At 27.7% G+C, this 11,184-nt stretch overlaps 3 protein-coding genes across 6 annotated transcripts in view; 1 reads left to right on the top strand and 2 right to left on the bottom strand.

Annotated features, from left to right (window-relative positions):
* LOC126893905 (tether containing UBX domain for GLUT4-like) overlaps positions 1 to 493 on the bottom strand; it is an 11,681-nt gene extending 11,188 nt beyond the window's left edge. The window contains exon 1 of the mRNA XM_050664459.1: positions 261 to 493. Coding sequence (XP_050520416.1) covers positions 261 to 341 — 81 coding nt within the window. The 5' untranslated portion in view covers positions 342 to 493. The remainder of the gene's footprint in view (positions 1 to 260) is intronic.
* A 706-nt stretch (positions 494 to 1,199) lies between these two features.
* LOC126893898 (zinc finger MYM-type protein 1-like) lies at positions 1,200 to 3,280 on the top strand. Its single transcript, XM_050664448.1, has 4 exons — positions 1,200 to 1,505; positions 1,572 to 2,195; positions 2,759 to 3,006; positions 3,097 to 3,280. The coding sequence occupies exons 1-4, from the start codon at positions 1,200 to 1,202 to the stop codon at positions 3,278 to 3,280; spliced, it is 1,362 nt and encodes a 453-aa protein (XP_050520405.1).
* A 2,438-nt stretch (positions 3,281 to 5,718) lies between these two features.
* Positions 5,719 to 10,859, bottom strand: LOC126894851 (ATP synthase subunit d, mitochondrial-like). Of its 4 annotated transcripts, XM_050666154.1 has the most exons (7): positions 10,775 to 10,859; positions 10,393 to 10,707; positions 10,011 to 10,325; positions 9,629 to 9,943; positions 7,658 to 8,520; positions 7,318 to 7,489; positions 6,033 to 6,781 (listed from the first exon to the last, which is right to left on the bottom strand). In XM_050666154.1, exons 5-7 carry the CDS (start codon positions 7,774 to 7,776, stop codon positions 6,656 to 6,658), a joined length of 417 nt encoding a protein of 138 aa, XP_050522111.1. In that variant the 5' UTR covers positions 7,777 to 8,520; positions 9,629 to 9,943; positions 10,011 to 10,325; positions 10,393 to 10,707; positions 10,775 to 10,859; the 3' UTR covers positions 6,033 to 6,655. The 4 variants fall into 4 exon arrangements, 3 of the variants coding, with proteins under 3 accessions (XP_050522111.1, XP_050522108.1, XP_050522110.1); XR_007701526.1 differs by lacking the exons at positions 9,629 to 9,943; positions 10,011 to 10,325; positions 10,393 to 10,707 and adding an exon at positions 5,719 to 5,982 and having other exon boundaries at positions 6,068 to 6,781; positions 10,775 to 10,847; XM_050666151.1 differs by lacking the exons at positions 6,033 to 6,781; positions 7,318 to 7,489; positions 9,629 to 9,943; positions 10,011 to 10,325 and having other exon boundaries at positions 7,792 to 8,520.
* Between the last annotated feature and the right edge of the window lie 325 nt (positions 10,860 to 11,184).

Raw genomic sequence — 11,184 nt, 5'->3', positions numbered from 1 at the left:
AAAACATTGGTATCAATATTATGAAGTTCAAAATTTTAGTTTGACATTTTTATGAATCAGAAAAATATACCTAAATTTTTTATATTTAATTTAAAAACTAAAATATTTAAATAATAGTGAATCAAATTAGGTAAAAAATTAATAGTATTATTGATTAATGCAGTTACTTAACTCAAAACTTTTCAACATTATTTCAAATTTCTATATGAGCTATTTTTTTAGAAATAAAATAATACAACTTGTTGAAAATTTAAACTTACATTGAGAACTGACATATTAGGATTGACTTTAACGTGAATTCTCATACCATTATTTCCACTAACTACCAGATTCGTAGTCATATCAAAAACAAAACGACAATTAAATAGTATACCTCTAAATTAATTTCTTTTAATCTCTTAATCTTTAAATTTAATACGAACAATATTTAAATCAAATACTCGTTTATACTAATTAATACTCATTAAAGTCACCTGATTCTTTGTGATAATGCATAANTGTTTATACTAATTAATACTTAGTAAAGTCACCTGATTCTTTGTGATAATGCATAATTAATAATGGACGCTTTTTCTTATCGCTAGATGTAGCCACATAATACCAAAAACAATCTACTAGCTGTAACTGGTGTATGGTCTAGTTGATAAGACAAATCGGCGCCGTCACTGGCAGGGCCGGATTTACCTACAAGCTAAATAAGCATTGCTTACGGCCCTCGAAAAAATACGGCCCGTAAAATGTCCGGTATATGAAAATAAAAAATATATTATATGACTAGATGACCCGGCAAACGTTGTTCTGCCATATGAATTATTAAATAAATCAATCCTAAATATAAATCATTATCTTATATCTAACAAATATACTAATTACCTAATATAAACAATTACCTAATTCGATCACTGGTGCTTCTAAAATATTGAGTACTCTAATGATCCCGGAGATTGGAATTTAACATCCCATAATGTAATATCTTACTTAATAAAAAAAGGTCCAAAATTCTTTCAAAATATAAATGTTGACTTTTCCTTAACAAAAAATATTATGAAAATCCTAAAGTAAATCGTTGTTTGAACAAAACTGCTTTTTTCTATACAAAGTCTAATGGTGATTATTGTATTAGAGAATGGTTACTTTATTCACCAACTAAAAAAATGATACATTGTTATTATTGTATTCTTTTTTCTAAAAATGACATTATGTGTGATGGGTATGATAATTGGCGAAATGTTCAAAAATTTCTTGAAAATCATGCGAAAAAAGGAAATCATGTTTTGGCAATTAGTATGTACCTAAATAGAATGAAACTATCAGATAGAATAGATAGTGAATTAGAAAAACAGTTAACTGAAACACGCGACTATTGGAAAAACGTATTAAGGCGCATAATTGAAACAATATTATTTTTATCGGGACGTGGTTTACCATTTCGAGGTTCAGACGAACACTTCGGGNGGGACGTGGTTTACTATTTCGAGGTTCAGACGAACACTTCGGGTCAAATCGTAATTATCTTGGAATATTGGAGCTTCTTTCAAAATTTGACCCATTTTTAGTCCAACATATTGCAGTACACGGAAATCAAGGGAAAGGACACACATCTTATTTGTCCAAAACTATTTGTAACGAATTTATTGCATTTATTGCAAAAAAACTCGTACAATGATTATAGATCAATTAAAAAAGCCGGTTATTTTTCAATAAGCGTTGATTCTACTCTTGATATTACCCATATGGATCAATTAACTATTATTTTGAGATACGTAAATAATGATGGACCAGTAGAACGTTTCATTACTTTTATTCATATTACAAGTCATACTGGTGCAAATCTTGCTTTGTGTTTACTTAACTTTTTGAAAGAAAATGATATTAACATAGAAAATTGTCGTGGGCAGAGCTATGACAACGCTAGCAACATGAGCGGGACTTATACTGGTATGCAAGCAGAAATAAAAAAGAGCAATTCATTTATTGATTATATTCCGTGTATTGCACATTCGCTGAATCTCGTTGGACAATCTGCTGTAGATTGTTGTATTGAAGCAGTTTCATTTTTTGGTTTTGTCCAAGAAGTTTACAATTTTTTTTCCGCCTCTACCCAACGCTGGGATATTTTAAAAAAAACTTTAGTAAAAAATTGTCCACTTCCTAAATCCAAATCAGTTACTAGATGGAGTGCAAATGCTGAGGCTGTTAAAGCGTTATTTATAAGTTACGAAAATATTAATGAAGCGTTAAAAAAAAATTCAAAATGATACATTTCAAAAACAATCAACTCGACACCAAGCTTCTTGTTTAAGCTTAGTATTCGGTTATTTAGAAACTGCCATTATGTGTGAATTATGGCATAATATAATGCCATAATTCGAACCATTTAATAAGTGTAGTAAAAGTATTCAAAGTGGTGTAATTGATTTATACACTGCAATTAATTTAATTGAAAGTCTTAAAATTGTCCTTCAAAATATAAGAAACCAATATGATGAATATGAAAGTATTGGCATGAAAAGGGCTAAAAATAAAGATTATAAATTAACTACGCATAGAAAAAAATTTAAAAGAAACGAGAGTAGTTTTAATGAACTAAATGCAAAAGAATCGTTTAAAATAAATACTTTTTATTTAATAATTGATCAACTTTATAGTGCTTTAGTACATAGAATTAACGCTTATACTAACGTAAGGGATAATNAACTTTATAGTGCTTTTAGTACATAGAATTAACGCTTATACTAACGTAAGGGATAATTTTAAGTTATTATCAGACATTTCAATGGACATGAAAATGGAAGACATAGAAGAAGGAATGGATAAGTTATTAAAAAGGTATTCAAAAGATTTCCCTGATGATTTTAAAAATGAGTTTCAACAGTTTCTAAGTTTTTCGTCAACGTCTTTATCATTAATTACAACGAACGAAAATAAGAAGAAGAATATTTTGCTTAACATGTATAAGATGATAGTTGATTTAAATGTGACTGAGAGTTTTCCAAATGTTGAACGGTTATTACGTTTATATCTTTCTCTTATGTGTACCAACTGTACAGGTGAAAGATCATTTAGCTGATTAAAATTATTAAAAAACGTTTTAAGATCTTCACTATCACAAAATAACCTACAAAATCTTGGAATTTTAAGTATTGAAAGTGAATTTGTAAAATCTCTAGACTTTGAAGATGTGATCAAAAATTTTGCAAATGAAAAAGCTAGAAAAAAAGAATTATGTTTTGATGAAGGGGATAAACAATTAGATAGTTGCGACGATGACAGTGACTAATTTTATAATAATTTATGTATTTACTTATAATTTAAAAATTTGCTTATAAAGTAAAAATTTTCAATTTAACATGGTTTTGTATTAAATCTTATTTATAAAATAAGATTTACAAAATAAAATAAAAAAACAAAATAAACATTTTGTTGTTTGTAGTATTCACTTCCCCCTAAATTTATAGAAAGACTATATATAACAGAAAACAATAATATTCATATATTTTACTCATGTTGCTTATATTTATAAGGTAATAATTAGGCCCATCTAAATCATCTGCTTACGGCCCCCAAAGTACTTAATCCGGCTCTGTGTGTACTACTACTAAACTATAATATTACNGTCACTGGTTATCCCGCAAACTTTACGGTGTTGTGAATACGATGGATTTGCCGTACGTGTGATGGATTATATAATCTGTGCTGTTTCCGTCAAACGGTAGAAGGTAGTTGAATACACCAGATATAGTCCGATCACTGAAGTTATGGCCATATTAGATTATTAAATTCCACGACACTTATAAATTGTATATATGTATTCATTTTGTTTCATTGTAATATTTAGTTGTTAATTAGTAATGTAAGTGGTAACGCCCAAACATAACTTGATTAATAATTATATATTAATATTGTTGTTATAGGCACATCCTATTTTTTTTTTGTTTTCTATAACTAATAAAGTCAAAGGAGTTCTCTCTATCCAATCCTTAAGTTAGTTATGCTGACCGAGATTTTAGGAGCCTGTAGACGAACAGTAGCCTTTAAAAACACGAAATCTTACATCACTGATAATACTATACTCATTCGATCTAAGATTACTGATTCGCAGATCCATATTTTCTATTAGGCACAGTAGACAGCTTCCTATGGCCATCGTTTATTAAGGGCCTTAGATTTTTAGATAAAACCTTATTTTTCTTATAGTGTAGCATTTTCATTGTATAATATAAGGATGTCCCCTTATATTATATTTCAACCTTGCCTTGAGCTTCAAAATACTAAAATTAAGCTCTGCTGATAAGCTTTCAATATTATATTTATCCCAAAAACTCTTACAAGGTGTTAAAAATGACTTTTTCAAGTGACATATCAATTTGTTCGTTAAGTCTTTGAGTAAGTTCTCTTTTTAAAATTTTTTTTTTAATATTAAACGAGTAAATAATGAAAATTTATTAAAAAAAAATTATAAATGTTGAAGATGCGTTCAATTTCAGAGTTTTTTCCTTAGTCACTCAATATTAAGTTAAATAAAATCAAGTGTCACCTGAATTTATAAGAGAATTCTGCGAATTATGTATGATTTGACTTATTTTTGTACTTAATGAAATCCTAGGGTTAAAAGTTCGTGATTTTAGATTTAGAAAAAAATCTAAAACAAGCTTTTAAGTACATTACCATTAATTATCTAAAAGGATTGATAGATACTAACAAAACTTGTAAGAAAAATAAATTTATTAAACTAGTTTCTTAACGCTAGAATTTTATAATGTTATTATTGGACACACATTGATGTATTGTCGAAAAATTGTGTTATGATTATTAATGATATTGTCGTACTACACCGGGTTGTTGTTGGTCTTCTCTCTATGTCTGCGTTGTCGCCGCCATCTTAGCGTTTTTCAACTATAAGCTCTATGGCGCTTGCGAAACAGTAGTTTTGTATTCGTTTTGTTGTAAAAGTAAAATATCACCTTTGCGATCGTCGCATCATTGTGCGCTCAGTATATCGCCGTTGGGTCTATATATTTTCTGAGATACATTAAAATACTGTTCATAAAATATTGTACACGTTGGTCAACTAATGGCATTTGATTTCAATTGATCCTTTCAATATACAACATTATCATCTACCGTTTCAACTAGCCGGTAAGTATAATCTTCTGATCGTCTTCTTTTTAAGACTTACTCACATTTATAATTTATTATTTGTTCATATCATCGCCATTGTGGCATTAGTATTAAGTGCCCTACCTATCCACATTAGTGTATATATTCAAGTATTATACATTTAATAAATATATATTGTAAATTCATTCTACATTTATTCATACAGTCCAGTCACCCTATTATTTTTATTCGACATAGTCAGACTTAAGATAAAATAAAACAACGATCGTTAATGGCACCGACCGGAATAATAACGGGCGCTGCGTTTATTCATTAGTCCTTCGAGCATAAATATTTATTTGTTTTAATCATTACAATATAATGTATTAGAGGCATTTTAAAGTAAATCTGGAAGAAAAGACTCTCATTGGAGTACATACTTTATAAGATAGTTCTGTAATTTTCATATCACTAATGATATTGGTGCATGAGAATTGCTGTGATCACACTGTATGAAATTAAACAATTTATAATTATAATAATAAAACAATATATTTTCCTTTTATATTTATTCCAATATATTTTTTGAAAATTGGGTAAAATTTGTAACGTCACAAATTCGAAGGTGGACCGTTTGTGATTTTTTGTTATGTCTACTTATTTGTTAAATAAAGAAGAAAAAACCTTTTTCTGACACAGCGGTGTCAACCACTCATTATTTTACCGCTGACCACTAGATAAGGCGATAAAAGAGAAATATAATTAAAATCGCATTGTTTATCAGTATTGATCCCTTCCAAAAAGACTGGCCGTTATCGATTTGAAATTGCCGTTAGATCGGTGTTGACTCTTCTCTATTCTTTTCTTCTGTCATTGACCGTGCTAGGGTGCACACGTTTATTTTTTTATTAACACTTTTTTTACAATGATGGAGCTATATTTTATTAATTATTTTATTGTAAATTACCTTAATTTTGTTTATATGTGGAGAGCACTTGTTTCCCTTTTCTTCTAGCCAACGCTAAGGAGCGAGTGTCCAGACCACTCCTAGTGTCCTTCATTAATTTCCGATTAACATTAACGGATGTGTTCCAATACCGTCCATGATGTTTGTAATATTATTTGTTTGTTTTGTTTAAATATTTTATTTTATTTGTATTGCTTTTATTTGTAGACATGGTTTTTGATGCATTCGCATTTTAGTCCATGTTTAACTTAATTTTCTTTTTTTAACAATTAAATTAAATTTCCTTATTAATTTCAACTGTAATATTTATTTTATTGCGCGAGTAACTTAATTACTCGCGTGTATTTAACCCTATTCTTTAATCTAGACACGGGCTACGATATGTTTTACATATCACCCACAAACAACTTTAAGTGTCATAATTGTGTTTAATAATACATGAGGTATTATAGTAATTTATACATATAACGACATATTAACATTAGATTATACTTTTAATTAACTTAAAATTAAATTCCACCTATGGTCCGGTAATCATATATATTATACATCATTTATATTTTACCAACTTTTTACCTATTTTGCTTATTATTTTTGAATTATAACATAAGTCATTTGGAAATATGGCAACAAATTATTAATTTCCTCGATCCTTAATTCTGCTACTTTAATATTAGAGGCAGCTACCTTTTTAAATTCTTCTATTTCCTGCATCTGTAATTTTCATAAGAGAATAATTAGACATTATATGAATAAATAGTAAAGTTTAAAAGCACAAAAATAAAATCTTTAAATTTTATTATTTTTACTTTTATACGGCTATTAACAAAAAAAAAAAACAATTCTTATTGAGGTTTTTTTTATATTTCTCTTAATTAGCTGGTACAAAATGATGTGGTGTATTTTTCTTTATCGATTTGCTGAGCAATAATAGAAAATTAATATTACTTTTGAATTTTCATACATATAGGAGATATAGAGCAGTATTTCATAGTTTTTGGCAATAAAACATTAAGAATTCAACAATAAAAAAAATCAATCCTAACATTTATGTGTAGTATGGTAATAATGGATGGTACATTCATCGAAAATAAGGCTTAGTTAAAAAGTAAAATTTGATTATTTTTCCAACTTCATACAACACTTTACTTTATTCACATTACAAAATTCAAATCTGAATGCAATATTTTTAAAGACAATTTTCTAAAGAGTAATTAAAATATATATGAATAAACAAAGAGAATATGTACAGTTTTTCTTTCAGAGCTATCAATAAATGCTGTATATTTGTCTTCGGGATATGGAATTTTAACGGCGTTGTATTGCTTTTCGAAATTCTCAACTAAACCACCAGCCATAGGAATAGCATTCTTGTACTTGGTCCAATCAATTTTAGGTGCTTCTGGGGATAATGCAAACATTCTGCAAAATTATTCCATTCAATATTTAAAATATATATATTAGTAATATAAATTTATATCATTTTTTTTTTGTTACTCATTTATCACATTATATTAATCTATAAAATTTTAATTTAAGAAATATTTAACGATAACACATTTAATCCGGTCAAAAATGATCTTTACATACTTTCGGAGGTACCCATCAGATTTAGCTTTAAAAGCTAAATAAGCAGCTTTTTCAGCTTCAGGAACACGTTCACTAATAGCAATCCAATTAACAGACGACTGAGCAATTCTTCTAGCCATTTCAATTAATATAATAACTTGTATAAAAAATGTATAACAAAAGCACACTTTGTTTGAATTTATTCAATTTACAAATGCATTCTGATTCTTACAAATTATTTATATTATCACGCAGCTGTTGCGATAGCAACGATATATCGATATACTGTTTCGATATATCGATTTTTTTATATCGATATTTATATTTAAATTTGTATTTTTTGTTAGTTTGTCTAGCCAGTAAAAAATTTTAAATGTTTATAAATACATTATACTTCAAGTTATATGCAATAGCAAATAAAAGCTCTTTTTACGGCCGGTGACCGTTGAAACAGAAAACATGTTTTATGACATTAGTGCACGAGAATAGCTGTGATCACACTGTATGAAATTAAACAATTAATAATTATAATAATAATACAATATATTTTCCATTTATATAAACATTTATTCCAATATATTTTTTGAAAAAATGGGTAAAATTATAATGTAACTAACAAAATGAATAAATTAATGACCAGCTTAAGCTTTTTTTTGTCTTCCTGACCCTTCTTCTTGTGGCTCGTCAAATACATAATCAATTTCTTGATGAGGCCAGAATGATGGCTTGTTTTCAAGATCTAATGTCAAATCAGGCTCAATATAAGCAGCATCTTCATAAGTCATTTGGGAATATGGCAACAAATTCTTAATTTCCTCGATCCTTAATTCTGCTACTTTAATATTAGAGGCAGCTACCTTTTTAAACTCTTCTATTTCCTGCATCTGTAATTTTCATAAGAGAATAATTAGACATTATATGAATAAATAGAAAATTTAAAAGCACAAAAATAAAATCTTTAAATTTATCTAATAATTTCACTTTAATATTTTATGAAGTCAAATATATATATATATATAAATTTTTCTTTTTTTAATTTAATTTTAATTGGAAAATGTTATATAAAATCGAATTTTAACACTTTTTATCTTAATTCTTCATTTTCTAACTATCTTACTTAAAATTTTTATTTTTTAATTAAAATAATTAATTCAATCGCCTTTAACTCTAAGCTTTATTTTAATTCTCTTTTTCAATCAAATAGTACTTTTCTGGATATTAATATTAATATACATGCTTAAAATTTTTTTTTTGTATTTTATTTTACTTCACGCTTGCCTAAAACTTTTTTCTTTTTATTTATTATTTTGGTTTTATCAAAATTTAAGTAGAAATTTTCAATAAAAAAAAAAAAATTTTTTAAGGTATTAAAAGGTCAGTAATTTTTTTATTAAAAAAAATTCAAATACTTTAATTTTGAGAATATTTTTTTTAATTAACCCCCTTAGTAAAATTAAACTAAGTCTGCTGTTGGGCGCCACTTGTAGTGAATGAAAAAAGAAAAAATAATATAATAATTTATATGTATTATTAATATAAAAGGGGGTTATTAATTTAGGGAGCACTTTAAAGTTACTTAAAGAAATAAATTAAATAGAATATGACGGGATTTGGGTTCTTATTTGATCCACTACTTTATTGTATTAATAATATTATTATTCGGGTTACGAGTACGAGGGTCTGTAAGAAAGATAGAAGATGATAGAACAATAAAGTGATCTTTATTTTATTAACATGTGATTCATTATAATTAATTATCAATTTTTAAATATCAATAATGCCACTAGTTTTGACGGTTATCGATGATAGGTGGGATTGAGTCATCTCGTGTGTCTACCCAGAGTGGTATGGTGGCTATACATATGAACCTCCAAACTAACTCCTGAAATAGACACGTATCAACAATATAACCCTGCCATGTAACTCTGTACAAACATTATCGATTTATTAAATAATCCTTATTTATTTTTGGTGAATTTATTAGATTCCTACCTTGATATTTTCTGCGATACTCTTAAATAAATAGATGTTGTATTTTTCGTACAAATATAATTGTGTTGACGGCGGATCACTTTTTGCATATATTTTGTTATGTGGAATGAATAAATTAATGATCAGCTTAAGCTTTTTTTTGTCTTCCTGACCCTTCTTCTTGTGGCTCGTCAAATACATAATCAATTTCTTGATGAGGCCAGAATGATGGCTTGTTTTCAAGATCTAATGTCAAATCAGGCTCAATATAAGCAGCATCTTCATAAGTCATTTGGGAATATGGCAACAAATTCTTAATTTCTTCATTTTCTAACTCTGTACAAACATTATCGATTTATTAAATAAACCTTATTTATTTTTGGTGAATTTATTAGATTCCTACCTTGATATTTTCTGCGATACTCTTAAATAAATAGATGTTGTATTTTTCGTACAAATATAATTGTGTTGACGGCGGATCACTTTTTGCATATATTTTGTTATGTGGAATGAATAAATTAATGATCAGCTTAAGCTTTTTTTTGTCTTCCTGACCCTTCTTCTTGTGGCTCGTCAAATACATAATCAATTTCTTGATGAGGCCAGAATGATGGCTTGTTTTCAAGATCTAATGTCAAATCAGGCTCAATATAAGCAGCATCTTCATAAGTCATTTGGGAATATGGCAACAAATTCTTAATTTCTTCATTTTCTAACTCTGTACAAACATTATCGATTTATTAAATAAACCTTATTTATTTTTGGTGAATTTATTAGATTCCTACCTTGATATTTTCTGCGATACTCTTAAATAAATAGATGTTGTATTTTTCGTACAAATATAATTGTGTTGACGGCGGATCACTTTTTGCATATATTTTGTTATGTGGAATGAATAAATTAATGATCAGCTTAAGCTTTTTTTTGTCTTCCTGACCCTTCTTCTTGTGGCTCGTCAAATACATAATCAATTTCTTGATGAGGCCAGAATGTTGGCTTGTTGTCAAGATCTAATGTCAAATCAGGCTCAATATAAGCAGCATCTTCATAAGTCATTTGGGAATATGGCAACAAATTCTTAATTTCTTCATTTTCTAACTCTGTACAAACATTATCGATTTATTAAATAAACCTTATTTATTTTTGGTGAATTTATTAGATTCCTACCTTGATATTTTCTGCGATACTCTTAAATAAATAGATGTTGTATTTTTCGTACAAATATAATTGTGTTGACGGCGGATCACTTTTTGCATATATTTTGTTATGTGGAATGATCGAGCGTAGTGAGTGCCTCTGTGAATATCTGATTGCATATGTCTTTGAATGCTCTTTTTTTTTGGCTTTTTATATTAAATTTGACCGTAGTTCAAAGGCAAGAAGTGATCCCCGACGCCACCTTTATTTCTTTATTAATCGTAATTTATTACATTTTCATCAATAATGATCTACATATTATAAAATACTATCATATCTTATATAATAATTTAGAAAGAGTTCATTACCCTACATCTTAGTGCTACCATTACATATTGTTTATTATTTCCTGTTTGTTTTATATAATTATTATATGATCT

The sequence above is a fragment of the Daktulosphaira vitifoliae genome, unplaced genomic scaffold (genome assembly GCF_025091365.1).
Source record: "Daktulosphaira vitifoliae isolate Bord-2020 unplaced genomic scaffold, ASM2509136v1 Scaffold_1, whole genome shotgun sequence".
Classification (NCBI taxonomy): Eukaryota; Metazoa; Arthropoda; class Insecta; order Hemiptera; family Phylloxeridae; genus Daktulosphaira; species Daktulosphaira vitifoliae.
Note: the sequence above shows the minus strand (reverse complement) of the source record. Positions and strands in the feature narration are given on the sequence as shown.